The sequence below is a fragment of the Pleurodeles waltl genome, chromosome 3_1, assembly GCF_031143425.1.
Source record: "Pleurodeles waltl isolate 20211129_DDA chromosome 3_1, aPleWal1.hap1.20221129, whole genome shotgun sequence".
Lineage (NCBI taxonomy): Eukaryota > Metazoa > Chordata > Amphibia > Caudata > Salamandridae > Pleurodeles > Pleurodeles waltl.
In genome coordinates, this window is record NC_090440.1 from 1,010,455,514 (window position 1) to 1,010,472,202 (window position 16,689).

General features: G+C 41.5%; 1 protein-coding gene across 13 annotated transcripts in view; it reads right to left on the reverse strand.

Moving 5' to 3' along the window:
* SLC4A10 (solute carrier family 4 member 10) overlaps positions 1 to 16,689 on the reverse strand; it is a 1,044,586-nt gene that overhangs the window by 329,724 nt on the left and 698,173 nt on the right. For all 13 annotated transcript variants that reach the window (XM_069224249.1, XM_069224250.1, XM_069224244.1 and 10 more), the window contains exon 9: positions 15,258 to 15,345. In XM_069224249.1, the coding sequence (XP_069080350.1) occupies positions 15,258 to 15,345 (88 nt within the window). The remainder of the gene's footprint in view (positions 1 to 15,257; positions 15,346 to 16,689) is intronic.

Here is a 16,689-nt window from a genome sequence, read left to right on the forward strand (position 1 = left end):
GAATCCACAGGAAGCCACAAAATTCCTACCACGTAGTGTTTCCACAATACCTCTGATGAAAAAGTTGCCTCACGTATGTGGTGAGACACCCTTACAACAGGAGAGGGTCCAAAATGCAGCAGGAAAACATCTATTTTTTTCTCTAAATTTTACATATTTTTTCAATGTGGCTAGCTTCACTACTTGTTCACTGGTTTGGCCAGAATCCATGAAAGTATACCAACTCTGAACATTTCCTAAAAGTAAACACTCACAGGAGTCTAGTGTGGTGTGACTTGCAGGTTTCTCACTATATTTTCTTACATTTCTTACAATGAGAAAGTGAGTCAGATTTGGTGCAAGGCTTCCCCTCCTTGCATTGCATTGCAGACCTCAGACCCAGGCTCCCGACCGTCTTGATGCCATCTGAATCAAAATCACACCCAAAAGATTCTAAATTTTCTCACACTTACTATAGAGATAGCTGCAGTACTTAGGCTGTTGGCCATCATGGGTAGGGCAAAAAGACTATCAGGGTTTTATGGGTGTGGCCTGATTTAAGGATGGGCCACCTGCACCCCATTTTCTTATTACAAAAAACTAATTCTGTGGGAAAACTATCCAGAAACATTTGTGTCCCTGTGGGAGCAGATTAGGGTATATCCTTAGTGTTTAGTGGCCTTTCTGCCTCCTCAGAGAAGGAGTTTGTTGATAAATCTCCTAATTACTCCCCAAGGGGGCAAAAAGAGAGTTGAGGCCTTTAAGGGTGTGGGTAAAGCTCAATGCTATCTTTTGAAAAATAAGCCCTAGCCTCTAGTTTTTTTATGCCCCTGAGTACACACTCTTTTTTTTTAGGCATTTAGCGGTGGAAGTACGGCTCCCACCCCATTCTTTTTATTTTGAAAAAAACACCCTGGCATCGGTTTAAACGCCCCCAGCCCTCAATCATCCTTCGCAGGGGGAATAAAGACAGAATAACAACTGACTACCCACATTTTTAGGGGGCTATCTCGGCCATGCCTTAGGGCCTGTGCCCTCACTTCAAACCTTCCCTCATAGTTAGGCGGTGGGTCCCTGCTTGGGAACTGCACTCCTGAAGAAATCCCCAAGGAAGGATCCACTAAAAAGCTGTACCATTTTGAAGGAGCCATTCTCCCCTTTCCCATGGTACCTCTTTTACCTAGTAATCAGCAGCCAAACATTAGCCTTGTCCCATGTCTTACATGCCTCTTCTGCCATCCAAGTGTAGCAAACTTGAAACTGGTAACATTAACCTATGGCTACAAAGTTAGCCACCTGTCTTGTTTGAAATGACTTATCTATTCTTACTGTGAAACTACTCAATTCCAAGTCTCCCTGCCAAGCTGTACATCTCCTTGACCTGATTCTAACCTCTAGCCACAAAATTACAGTTAGGAAGCCAATCCTATCCACCTTGACAGATTGTTCCAGGAACATTTTTACATTGTAATTCAAGAAAAATGAATATCAATGAGGCTGTTGGTCAATCATTCGGTAAGAAAAAGCTTTGACCTTGAAAATGTAGCTTCAGCAGTCAGAAAGGACTTTTCTAATCTCAACTTTGTTTCCCCTTGCTAATAACTTATTTGAGAGGCTGCCGGTCTCAAAGAAGGAATGTGTTTCAAGTAAAAGATCAAGAAGCAACAGCTGGTTTACAACTGAGATCATGGATTTGAGGGTTGGGCATAAGTGACATAATTCTCTCTAGTGCAACTACTAATAATTGCAGCAAAATTACTCTCAATTATAAGTAATTGTGTGAGAAGCGTAGAAAAGCATTTAGCAATATTGTCTTAGTTCAAAATGCACCCTTGCTTCTAAATTGGGCTTGAGGATAAGTTTTGCCCTAGGAAAATAACATTCAACGCTACAGGACATGGACAGGAGTAACCAGCAGCCCCTGCTCTCTCTTAGCTCATTATTCCTGTGCTCCTGTGGTGGGATGGTTTCCCCCAAATTACTCTGTATTACTCAAGATAGCATAATTGTGTAATTTTGATAATTTAGCAACACAAGAGTTATGCATATTTACTGAAATTACTCTGATTACTCCGGCATAATTCACATTTCTCAGAGGCCTATTTCAAACTAGCAATAAATCCTGCAAAAATAAAATAAAAGAGCTTATATCAGGGGGGAAATGAACGCTTATATGGCACTTGATAACACCAGCAAATGTAACAATAATTATTTCAAAATATTTTATACAATAACAAATCTGTAATTTACCGTCCAGCCCTCACAGCATCTCTTTCATATTTCTTCTTTGAGGAAAACACATATATTCAAGAAAATATTTCCTCAGAAAGTATTTTATTTCACAACTAGACCAATGGAATATTGACTTAACTCTTGTTTGCCCTGACTCCTGGCTAGATATTTTCATGCCAATAAGAGATGTTCAGTTAACTTATTGCTTGTAGAAAGCCATTCTTCTACCTCCATTGAGGGCTTTTGTCCTTCCAGTTTTATGAAATTGTGCCATCTCATTTTTTTAAATTACTTTTCTCCACTTTCTAACAGCTCTCTTGCTTGCTATTTTGGTCTGAACTGTCTGGAATTAAATCTCTGCTAAAGAAGAAATCAGTAAGTCTTGAGGACCTGTACAGTTCTTGTCCCATTTCCTCACTGCATGATCTAAAAATAGTACTGTAAAATTGGCTTTTAGCCACTTGCAAAGGTATGAGGTTATGGACTCCTACCAAATTGGCAAATGGCCAAAGTATTAGGTTGGTGGTACCGTATGTACTGGACCATCTATGATTGCTGGTCGATGTCAGAAGTGTTTATTAGCAGATCTTTTTATAGCCTTCAACACATTAACAACATTCCAAACAAGACACAAAGCAGAAATCAATGGCGTGATGTAAAATTTAAACAATTCTTTTCTTTGTGTTATGGAATCAGGTGGTGGCATTGCCAACTGCTTTCATTAGACACAAATCAATAACCTGGCTATACTGAACAAATTCTATTCCTGTTTCTGTTAAGTCTGTACATGCATTCTCTTTTTCTGCTACACCGCCAGGTAGGTGTCCAATTTTATATGTATGAGGATGAACTCAGGCCCATATTTATACTTTCTTAGCGCCACATTTACATAATTTTTTGATGCAAAAGCGGCGCAAACTAGCAAAATATAATTGAATTATGTAAGTTTGTTCAGCTTTTGTGTCACAAAATGACACAAACGCAGCACTAAAAAAGTATAAATATGGGCCTCAGTTTCATCCTTGGCTTAGACTACTTGGCCTGTAAAGATTCAACCAGTCAGAATGCTTGAATGCTGGAAGACTGGATTGGCTTTAACACATTACTGGATGTCCCACAATGTTCTGAAACTGAACATAAAGATAGAGATTCTTGTTTATCTCCCCAGATATTACTTCTCACAACAGCATATCCTGGCTAGAAGTAATAGAGCCTCTACCTGTTCCTGTATAAAGATGTTTGCAACTGTCTATCTGAATTAATTCCAATTTGGCATTTAATTCACAGGGGTCTAAAGTGTCTATTTTTTATTTAGTCGTACAGAGATCCTCAAAAATAACCTTCCCTTCTTTGGGGCACATCTAGGTATTCCATTTGGTAACATTTGTATTTAATCTTAAATTCTGGAATGGACCAGCTAACACAATATGTGTAAACTTAAAATGTTATTTCATCATCTTTAATTTGCTCAAAATGCTGCTGCTCTTCAGACTTGTACATGATTAGGCTTTAGCATATTGTATCTGTGCTGAATTTCCTTAAAAGTTATTTAAATGCAATGGCTATTGTACAGATAGAAAAGTTCAGGAATTCTGGCTGCTTAGTTTATCCTGCCTTGCCCAACACATGCACAATAGGATTTTAAGGCCAACACCTTCTTGTAGCCTTCAAAAGTGCTATGATCTATTTATGGTGTTCAGTCCTTCTCTAGCTTTGCATCTCAGCTTTGGAACTCATCGCCCAAGAGCCTGAGGCTGGAATCTTCCTAGAATATGGTTGAATAATTCTTGAGAACCTTATTGTTTGTAAGCAGGTCTTTCATGCTTATGTAGCTTATATTGTTAGGTTCAGTTTTGAGGGTTTTGTTACAACTCTGTCGTCCCATTTCTAGGGGGCGCTGTAAGGGGACTCTCGGTAGCCTTGGAATCACCTTGAACACTTATCTAGAGTCCCTTGCTGACTCCTGTTTGTTTCTCTTTTCATCATGGTATACTTGTGTAGTACTACATTTGCTTCCTGGGACTGCAAATCCCACAATGCACAGCCTGGTAGTCAGGAAACCCTGGATTCTGTTTCCCATTGTTTTCTATGGGAGAAGTCCAGTTGCTCCTTTTCACCAGATCCTCTCCTCCAGGACTAGCAAGTGTTTGAAACTACACACACCTGAGACCTCTCCTGTGCAGCCCAGCTTGGAACTGCTTATAAGCAGCCATTTCCTCAAGATCCTTGTCGTGCATTGGAGTTCGATTACTTTGTGTTACAGACCCCTTATCGGATGGTGTTCCAGTTTTGTTCCTGTTCTGTTCCAGCTTGATCCTTTTTCCTGTTTTTCTGCCCTGCTCCTGATTGTTCCAGCCAGAGTCTGCTCCCTATCTCTTAGCCTTGTACCTGTTTGTATCTTCCAGAGCCTGCTCCCTGTTTCTCTGCCCTGCTCCTGCCTTGTTTCAGCCTGAACTCTCTGTTTCCGAGTCCTGTTTACTGCTCATTCCTACTCCCTGTATTCCAGCCCTGTCCTTAACTGTTCCAGCCAGAGCCTGCTCTCAGTTTCCCAGTCCTATCTCTGTTTGTTCCAGCCAGAAGTTGGAGTTTGCTATTGGCTTTTTGTTTTTTAAATCAAACTGCCCTTTTTACTTCAGGATTGTTTGCATTGCCTTAGGCTAGTCTACTTGATACTTGGGGCCAGATGTATGACCCCTAGTTTTGCGACTCGCAATTTGCGACTCGTTTGCGAGTCGCAAAACCTTATGTACAACCGTGTACTTTACACTGTTTGCGATTCGCAATGGGGTCGCAAATGACTTACCTCATGAATATTCATGAGGTTGGTCGCAACTTGGGACCCCATTGGGAATGGGCTCCCTCACAGGGATGGTGGCCTGCTGGAGACAGCAGACCACCATATCAGTGACTGCTTTTAAATAAAGCAGTTTTTTTGTTTAAAATGCAGCCAGTTTTCCTTCAAGGAAAACGAGATGCATTTCAAAAACAAAATTAAAAAAAAATATTTTCAGTTTTCAGGGACCACTGCCTGCTCTGAAAAAATATTTTCGTTGCAAATTCACAAAGGGGAATAGGTCCCAGGGGGACCCCTTCCCGTTCGCGAATGGGTTAGCACCAGTTTGAAATTGGTGCTAACTGCAATTGTTTTGTGACCGCATTCACGGTCACAAAACAATGCTACATTACACTGAGACTCACAATTAGGAAGGGAACGTCCCTTCCTAATTGCGAATCGTAAACCCATTCTGCGATTCGGTGAATGGATTACCGAATCGCAAAATAGGCTCTGTACATACCAAAATGTTTTTTTCCTGTTGCAAACGGTCCGATTCTGCGAATCGGGCCGCTTGCGACAGGAAAAATGGTACGTACAGTACCCCTTGGTCACTTGGTCTCATCATCCTAACCCTTACCACTGTAGGGGTCACTGTATCAGTGTTATAAGGTTAAAAGCCTTACTAAGCCCTGATAAATAAGACATTTAAATGCTTACAACATTGCCTAGTAATATGCTAGTTAGGTAGGAGGCATTATAAATCATTGATTCTTCAGGTCACTGCACTTCACGTCTGCCCTGTGGGAAAGGAGCTCTTGCTCACCATGTTTGCTCACAATAGTACAGGTTATCCCACACACTTTCATGTAGTCTAGGTAACCAGCATGTCCCACATTTCAGAATGTGGGGCAACATTAATAGCTCCTCTTGCAGTGATTTCAAGGTGCAAAATATTAGACTACCTGAGTTAAGAACATGTACATGAATATGCAACAGTATTGTTATTAAAACTAGGCCTGGGAGAAATTTTAATTATACTAGCGTAATTAATGTAATTTCAAGAATTTTGTATTTCACTTCTTTGCAAATTGCCAAAATTATTCCACTTTGTAAAATTATGAGCCATTAACAGAATAAATTTAATGCAAATGGCACCATTCACAAACAGAAACTTTAGAATGTGAGCAGCAGCTGTGCCAACAATTGGCATAAAGACACATTTCACAATAAAATATAACATGGAATGATGGATATCCATTTTACATAATTATGCCCAAGTTGTAATGGTTCTGCAGAAACTGTAGTGCACTTTATGCTTATTTGCCCTGCCTATGGCCTTGTTCGGCGGAAATGGCTCCGTCCCGCTTGCAGGAATATGGGGTTGAGAACGTTCAAAGATGCCCTAAGGTTGATGTTGAGAGACTGCTCCGCCTTTCTAACTTGTGCGGTCAGCAAGTTCCTTGCGTCCACATGGCATATACGTACATATTTCTTAAAAAATCATAGTGATTTGTTATTAATTGAACCTTGATCTTAACTTATTTAATCTAATTACTGTTCATATGATAGTTTTAAACGCAATTAATTTTTTATCAAATTATCGATGAGGAAGTTCAAGGTGGCTAAAATTTGTCGATTCCTCCTCATATATAGGATGGGAGACATATGTGAAGATTTATATCAACATCTTTTTGTATATTCACAGATCTTTTATTTTATCCTTATTATTAGATTTAAACCTTTGTTATTATATATTTATTATGTACAGATCATGGCTTTATTGTTGTAAGTTATTGCTTTGATGGTTTAATTAGACCGAATAAAGCTTGTGTGACTTGAATTATGCACAGTTTGCATTTTACATAATTATATATAATTTTGTGTAATGTTGCCAAAGTTCCACATAATTCAGTGAAAGCAATGTATACAAATTTCACACACCCCTAAGTAAAACCATAAGTGCTCCATTATGAAGTAAAGCGTCCAGCACATAAAAAGGTAGGGTAAACTCAGAAGCACTAAGGCATGCAGAGGCTGATATAGAAGAGAGTATTATTCAAATAGCTAGGCAGGAGAGAGACTAATCAGTAGCCATAAAGTAGATTATTTTCATGCAGGGTTTTTGTAATGTTAGGGCAGGATGCAATATGAGGAAGCATAAAGAGCAGAAAGACCGAAAAGTTGTTTACCTGTGGTCAGGTGAGGTGACATAATTTGCTCTGTCTTAGGTTGTTCTGTTTCACTGTAGTTTAGGTACAGTCTGCACTTTTTATACATAGATATTGAACATTATTGAAATGACTTCACTTTGTACTTGTTTTTCAATATTAGGTTATATAGAGAGTTGTTTATGTTTGCCTGTTGAGATTTTGAGGAATGGACAATCATGAGGGCTTGCACTGATCATGCCACTATGTGTTTGTTTGAGAAAGCTGCATGGGTGTTGCGTTTCTAGGAGGATGTGGTTCTTCCTGATTTTAAAGGCTGTGTGCTAAGGGATTCTCATCATGTAGCACTTCATTTTATCTCAGAGAGATCCTGGAACGCATCTTCCTGTAGATATGATATGAGAAAATGTTGATTGTTGGAAAACATGGGAATAACTAGGTTTTAACCATGCCTCTCAAATCTATGTGATTCGCATTGGCTCTGTGTATTTATAGGTAGGGAATGCCAAAGTTTTGCCTCTTGAACAGAGAAAGTTGTGCCACAAATTATTTTCTGTCTACAAGCAAGAATTACTAAGTGTTGTGGCAGTTTGGAGCATAGGTCTCTCGGCTGGGAATATTGGGCCTCATTACGACTTCGGCGGTCCTTTTCCAGGACTGCCGAAGCCGCTGCAGCCAACAGATCACCAGTGCTGGTGGTCTGTTGGTCGCCATATTGGGAGTCCTTGGAGAACTTCCGCTCATTTTCGGGCAAAAGTCTGACTCCAAAGTGGTGGTTGCATCACCAGCACTGCCATGGCAGCGGGACTCCGCCCACCGTATTACAAGCCGTAATACAGTGTGGCGGAGTCCTGCTGGCATGGTGGTGCAAGACCGTCAGGACCCATTCCCTCTTGGACGTCTTCCTCGATGGAGAAGGTCTCTGTGTGTGTGGGTGCGTGTCTGCAGAGGGGGTGGTGAATAGGTGCACGTACGTGACTGAATGTGAATGTGTGTGTGCATGTATGTGATTTGTTTTCTCGAAATGAGTTTTGGCTCTTTGTCCTTATAGCTTTGTGGGAGCAGCACAGTAGATAGGAAAATGGTCTTTTTGCTACTGGGAGCCAGTGTACAGTCTTCAGGCCATTGAAAAATGGATTAGCATATTTTCATTCAGAAGTCATCTTTATCCTGAATTTTGGATTCTTTGTAGCCTTTTGATTGTTGAAAGAGGCATGCTGTGTATTGGTCTGTTTCTAAGTAACATAAGGACTCCTTAAGGAATAATTTACTAGGAATAGCACAGTTAAATGATTTGTAGGAAATACATTCAATCCAATTGCAATTTGAAATAGATTCAATTAATTGATAATTGACTAATTAGATTAGTCAGACATTAATTATGTAAACAAGCATATACATTTATTTGGAAAACAAACCAAGTTATTATAAGGGTCTAAATACAGCTCCAGCATGCTGATATAAAGGTTATTAATGTATCCTTCAATCCAATTTTCGACCCTTAGAAGACTGGAGACCACATAACCACAATGATTTTAGCAACCTCGCACAGAATCCTTTTCCACATAAAAGGGTTTTTAAGTTCATTCCAAATAACTTGTGGTGGTCAATGCATTGATGTTTTGGTCTCCTAGCATCTAAATGGTACTCAAGACCATCCTCAGGACAATGTATCAGGTTACATTAACAAGAGTGACCCCTAAATGTAGTGTCTACAATCTAAACGGATTCTTACACTAAATGTCAATTTTTTTCCAAAGATTGTGTCATAATTCCTGAAAGTTATTGGAACATGATTGTTATTACAGCTGGGTAACAGACCTGCATGATAAAAATAAATGTAATCCCTTTATGCCAAAACAGTCTGACTAGAGGAAGGAGAAACATTGCTGAAACTACGACAAAAGCTGTTATGAGCACTACAATTCCCTGGTATTCTGGACATTCTCGGCCAGCGCATTATTAGTGGCTGATACCATATGGATCCACACATATAGATGAAGATACTTGGACTCACTACATCATTTTAAGTAGTTTGATTAGTTTTGTTCTTGGTTTGTTTATTGGTTGAGAGTAGCTAACAATTACATTTTAATTTTTCAGCACAATAACATATCCTTGAGTATCAACCAATAAACAAACCAAGAACAAAACTAATCAAACTACTTAAAATGATGTAGTGAGTCCCAGTATCTTCATCTATATGTGTGGATCCATATGGTATCAGGACGATTTTCAAGTCAGTAGACATCAATGTCATTTATTGCTCTTCCATCAGTTATTGTTTTTCTGACCCAGGACCCATTGCTATGACTGTGTGTTTGATTTAAGTGTAATGCATGAATCACAACTAACATGCTCAAATATCTATGATCTAATTTCTATGCTTTGGAAATGTTACTTACTTTAATGTTATTAATATTAAGCATGTATGAACGTTAAATAATATTGAAGTCCAGGGCCAGAATGAGAACCAAACACGGCCCTGTAAATATTGTTAGACCAGCCCTCATACTGCATGTAGCACGTAAGAGCAGCTAGCGAGCCTCATCATTGCACAGGGGCTTTGGGGAGGTTGTCCCCCAAAATAATTTGTTTTTAAAAAATTGCAAAAATGTCACATTGTACATCATATTTGTCATTATTAAACAATCCAATGAATGGATGGCGTTTGGAGACATGGCTGCATTGCTCAATAAATGAACAAATAGTTGGATGGGTGAGGAGAGGGTGATTAATTAATTAAAGAATGGAGGACTATGAATAAAGCTTTTTATGTATGTCCACTGACCAAAGCTGGGGTGCTCTGGATTCCTTTTTAGTTATCCTTGCAAAACATGCATAGCCCAGATTTATTTACCACAATGTACTGATTTTGTGCTTCAAAGTATTGAACACAGAGCATTAAGCTTTGATCTATAAGGGAAAAATAGAAAACCATGTAGAGGCTGAATTGCACAACGTGAAAACAGGATACCTTGCATCACTCCCAGCTTTTGCATTGTGTGATCCTTGCCAATTACTTTTTTTCACTGTACCTCTGAGCACTGTGAATACTTCTAAACTGAGGAAACCCAACTCATTGGGCACATGTGCGAATTAACACAATCAAAATGCCACGAGCCAGCACAGACAGGGACAAATGTTTTGTGAATCAGCACAGTTTTCCCAATCTGACATGATCCAAATTCTAACTGATCCCATTATTTATTGGTAGTATGTAACATATGGCTATGCCTCAAAGTATATTATAAGTAATACAATGTAAGAATATGCACACAATAGACTTTGGGGGTCATTTAATGACCATAAAATGGCAGATAAATCGTACCACCAAGCTTGTGGCACACCAACCCTATTTAAAGGTGGGAGAAGTAGTAGGTTTCTTAGGAAACGCTTCACCCAGCAATCTGTCCACCATGGGACCACAGGAGCAACAGCTCGTTTTCCTGTGACTACAAGGCTGAACATGGCTCTACCAGGTATAGAAATTGTACAATGATTGTTCTTGTGAAGCAAAATTCTTTGTCAAGCAGTAGTGCAACTCCACTGAAGGCACATAGACCCCACCAGGCAAGTGGCCATCTATAAGTCAGGTGGAAGGTCCAAGGAGAAACCACTGCACAGCGAATTCAGGGTCGAGAGACACTCACTCTTCGGATGGAACGCCTACAACATTTCAACTTTATGGCACATGCCACCACGACACACCAAGAGGAGGACAAGGCAGGACAACTACTCACTCGGTTAATGCAGCAGGACGCAATCATTACCCCTGTTCACACAGCTAAGCTCCCAGTATGGAGAGATGCTCTGTGACAGGAAATGATTCTCCAAGAATTCACACAATACTATGCACATATATACAGAGCCCAGGTCACAGCCCCTGTGCAGACTCCTGCTGATTTTCTGTCACAGATCAACATACCACATATCCCCCCGGCTTCCAGGAAAGACCTAGATGCTCCAATTACTGACCAAGAGGTCCACCAAGCTATCGAAGATCTGGCACGTAATAATTCCTCAGGCCTAGATGGCCTGTCACTGGAGTATTACTCCACTTTTGCATCCAAGCGGGCTCTGAGTCTGACAGCCATCTTAGGGGAAGCTCTTCGACTAGGTACCCTTCCTGGATACCTCCAGGAATCCCTACTTACCTTAATCCTTATACCCTGCCCAGACCAGCCTCCTTAAGCTCCTACCGGCTAATAGCCATATTTGGAGCACACTATAAAATATTAGGCAAAATCCTGGCAAGCCGCTTCTCTCAGATAGTTCCCACATTAGTACATGAGGACCAAAGTGGCTTTGGCCCAGGGCGGAATACCTCACAAAATCTTCACTGCTTGTTCCATATCCAGAACCAGGTACTCCACACCTTCCCCCATGCTGTAGCCCTCATTTTAGACATGGAGAAGGCATTTGACACGCTGTCATGGAACTACCTGTTCCAGGTATTGACCCACATGGGAGTCGGAGACCGTCTACCTGCATATACCTGTCTCCTGTACAACGAACCATCTTCCTTAGCATGAGTGAGCCACTTGATCCCCACCTCATTCCCCATCCAGTGGGGTACATGCCAGGCCTGCCAGCTGTCCTCCCTCTAGTTCGGTCTGGCCATGGAGTCAGTAGCAATCTGTCTGTGAAGGTAGGGCAACCATTGGAGCATCACATTGGCTGATCGGGTGCGCTGATGAAATGCTAGTGTACCACCACAGCACACAAATGCCCCTTGCCCGCTATAACACCCATTGGATGAATTTGCAGCTGTCTCGAGCCTCCGAATCAATTGGGCCAAATCTGTGGTCTACCCCATACACCCAGAAGCCCCATGCCATGTTGTTAAACTAGGCCACATGCATCTCCGATAGAGCCCAGAGGAATTTTATTAGGGCAACCCCTGCAGAGCGCTAGGTAACATCAGGCCACAGATGACATTATGGCAGTCATTCCCCCTCACCCTCACAGACAGGATAGTGCTTATCAAAATGCTCATCCTCCTTAGGCTGTTATATTTTTTCACCAACCTTCCGATTGTCCACCCTCCCGTGCCTTCTTCAGTGAGCTTGACGCACTAACGGGAACCCTGATCTGGGGCAAGAAGCATCACAGAGTTGCTATCTCGAAGTTACAATTACCGCAGGAGCAGGATGGATTGGGAGACCCCGTTTTGAAGCCTATTTCCTGGTGGCTCAACTACAGTGGCTATCACGCTGCACCAGTGGCCAATACATGGGTGGGGCCACAGGCCCGCAAGGCCCTCTGGACATGGTCACAATGCGCAACCACCTAGTCCCATGGTTGACACCCACCTCTCCCTGGCACCTACAAGTGGCAATAGCACAAACCTGTATGCTATGAGTTCACCAACTCTCCTGGGACAGACCATGTTACACGCCTAATATCCCAATGGTGGGCCTTCCCTAGCCCCCATGTCACTACACAGAATGCCATTTAGCGAAGTAGTCAGCAAATGCCATTGACAAAACAGGGGACCTATACATACATGGTCAATTACTCATACTTGGCCAACTCACCACAGACGGTAATATACCACCAGGGCAATTTCTTACCTACCAATAGCTACACACCTCTATGCGGACATTATGGGGACCTGTAGACAGTGAACCGCTACATCATCCAGTCTTACAGACAATAAACTCTGTGGGCCACGACTGACATCTCATAAACTGGCTGTACAGGGCCATAATCACCACTCTAGACACTACCCTAACCCCACTTAGACACCAATGGGAGGCAGACCTCGGCAGGGAGTTGAGTGACAAGGACAATGGGAAATAGTGCTGTCCTACCCCAAGAAAGTCTCCCGTAACGCTTGCTTATATAAAATTTCACCTATTACCCAGGCCATACCTAACATCAGCCTGATGAAATAAATATCATCCCGCTGCACAACGGAGGCAGACCTCAGTGACATGCTATGAACCTGCCCAATGCTACATCTTTATTGGGCCACGATTCACGATACTCTGAGGGTAGTGCTAGAACTATACGACCTCTATACTTGGGATGCCTGTGCTCTTGGCATCTCTAAGTGTAGGAAAATGCACAAGGCATGATCCTGCTTTGCTGCATTTGCACTCCTGCGGGCAGTCCGAATGATCCCCTTACACTGGCGACCACCCACCACACCTCAAGCAGAAGCCTGTAGAGGAGCCATGAACAAATGGGGAGTGGGGGAGGAGGAGGACTTGTGTAGAGAGGAGATACAGGGCCTCCACCATCATTCCATCTCTAACCACTGGGCGATGATTCCGCCCACTTTAGCCAACATCCCCAAGACCACACTATACCACCATGAAACAGAGCATCCATCACACTTTATTACCCCCAATGTCTCCCTGGCCCCCTCATATCATGCCATGCCACAAAATAAAGGAGTAGAAGTCTTAGCTCCCAGAGGAGACCCCACACCTTTCCCACTCCACAGCCAGAAGCCTGGATACCCCTGGATTGCATGCCCCTCGCTGCCATCTTTATAATTTAAATTCTGAAGCCACATAATATCCACCTTAGTGCAGGTTGCCAAAAGTATGATATATAGCTGTGAAACTCCTTCCCCTCCCAACCTGTTTCAGCTTCTGAAGGCATACAACTCCTCACCCAGCTGATCACGCAGTCCACTCACCACCCTATACAGGCACTCAGAATTACAAACTGTAGCGTTAGCACTCTAATGCTGCCCAAACTTAGCAGATAACAACAGTCTAGCTCCTTACCCCTGGAACTGCATGATGTATAGTGTGAATTCTGCTTTAACGTTGCATACCAAATGCCTTTTGTTCTCTTGTTTGAATAAAATAAAACATTAAAAAAAATGTTGAAGGTCTCCACCAAGGGTATATTCCAGACTCTAAGGGCTAGATTACATGTAACATGTTCAATTTTGATCCTGTGCAAAACACTTGTTTGTATATGGATCACAATTCCAAGTGATGTAATCATTTTCTGGTGCAAAAAAAGGTTACACCCTCCATTAAGAACTGCATTTCAAAACCGGAATTTAAGAAGGGAAAAAAGCCCAAAGTTTACTCGGAGGTGGACGTTGGTGCACCAAGAACCAAAATATGTGTATTATTCCCCAAAAGTTGGAATAGGCTATAATTAATACATCAAATATATTCCCAACTCTTCCTGTCCATTTTTTTTAGGTTGTGTTAATTATAGGCCTACTCATAAATGTTCCTGTATTCGGCCCTCAGCCTTTTATCCATTTATGGCCTCACAACGAACATAAATGGCTATATGCCTAATCACATCAATAGATTTTACAAATTCCCCAAATAAAGTACAATGCCTATAATGCAGCACCTAAAATCAGACTGTACTGTGCTGCATCACTACGGGGGTCATTACAAATGCGGCGGTCTATAGACCACCACACTCCCGGTGGCGGTCTGAACCGCCGCCATTGCAGAGGTCTGACCGCCACAATAAAAACCCTGGAAGTCAGGCTTCCAGGTAACTGCCAGCTTGTACAAGCAGCGCTGCCCTGGGAATAACGACCTTGTTTTCTGCCAGCCTTTTTATGAGGGTAAAACCTGGCACTTGGCATGGGCGGTGAAGAGCCCCCCGCTCACCAACATCGCAATGTTCACTGTCTGCTTTTCAGACAGTGACCATTGAGAGAGTGCTGCTGCACCCTGCGGGCTACAGCATTGTCACTGTTCGATTTTGAGCTGGTGACAATGCTCTAACCTGTTTCCCGCTAGGCTGGCGAGCAGAAACCAAGGTTTTTGCCCACCAGCGTAGCTAGAAACTCTTAATGGGCCAGCAGGGAGGTAGCCTGTGTGGCGGCAACCTCCCTTTTTAACTCGTAATGACCCCCCCTAAAGGTCTCTGTACTGAACAGCTTCCTTTTGCCAGAACATTAGATATTCGTTTTCCTAAAATAGTGCAGGGACACGCTTTCTTCCTTCCAGCCCAATATGGAGCATTTGATTGCAACACCATAAACAAAGTAAATGTTTCTGGGATTGGCAATATGAGTATCTGGCTATAATATAATATTTAAAACAGGGATAAATAATACAATAATTCAGGGAGTTCATGATAAAAACAAATTGTTAGTATTGTACCTCATCAGTCATTAGTGTAGCAATGGATCTTCCAATCTCATGATATTGTTGACCTTTCCCAAGTGGTCCCAGAAGAATGAACAGGAATCTGCAAACACAATTTTAGAAATACCCATTAAAAACTATTCAACCATGGTAAGTTCTGCTCAGATATACCAATGCATAGGTACTCAGTGAACACGCTTTTATATTTTTTTAACACATCTTTGTTGTACTTGAAATATAAATATGGCATTACTTCAAACATAACAACTGTGTAGAAGCAGGCTCGTTCTTGGTTTTGTCACTTTTCATCTAAAATTAATTTTATACTAGAGTCAAAGCTGAAGTTGATGTGAAACTAAATAACTTCAAAATCGCTATTTTAGTTATTAGAATATTTACAGAAATATTCATGATCGACATTTCAGGAATAAACAGGACATTTTCTATTTTTACATTTTTGCTGCAAGAGAAAGTGCTGATTTTGGATGGAATGATATGACCAAGGGTGCATTTTTGTTTTTACATGTTGATTACCTTACATGCACTGTGGATTCAAGTGTAGTCTTAGAAATTAAAGGGTAAGGTCAGAGCCCTTTACTCTCTGCTTTCTGGAACTCTTTTTGTCTTTATCAATCACAAACATAACACTCCTGTACCCTTCTCTGCCAGCCACCCCTTGACCAACGAAGCCAGGATCACTTTATCGGCAAACTTGCAATGAGTGCACCAATTCTCAGAGTCCTATGAGTGTGCCAGAGGAGACTTCTTAGTAATCCATATGTCCATTCAGCAGATCTCTTAGTATTCCATATTTCCCTTCGGCAGATAAGCACAATCTCCACTCCAGACATTTGCAGCATGATAATTAAAGGCACATGAGATTAGAGTTATTTTTTCTCAAATTAGATGTGAATTCACTTTCTAGGTCGTCGATTTTAAGCACATGCGTTTTCTTTGAAGCTTTTCTCAATTTATCTATAACTTTGATTCAGGGCCTAGTTTCTTATGGGTCTCTGCTATGATGTCTTCCAATGTTATCCATTTGACTCACTTGCACTTATCAAGTGTAGGAAAATGGGAATGAAGCATGTTGCTGGTCCGTAGGCTAAAGGAAAGGTAAGTAGAGTGTTGAAGAAAAAGGGTGGGTTCAGAGCAAAGTACTTAAACAAAGAAGGCAAGTCAATGCTATTTATTGGAACAACTGAAACATTAATACCAGTGTAAGTATATGGCAGTGGTAGGAAAGATCAGACAGGAGTCACTACACAGCTACTCGCGGTCACTCATATTAAGCTAATTAACATTCCTTCCACTGCATACCTCTACTCCTCCTAAATCCTTCAACTCTTTTGGCTACAACCAACTCACCTTGGCACCAATATGTAAAATGGGGTAGAATGGTTTTGAAATGTATCAAAGAACTTAGGGGCAGATTTAAGAGCTCCTA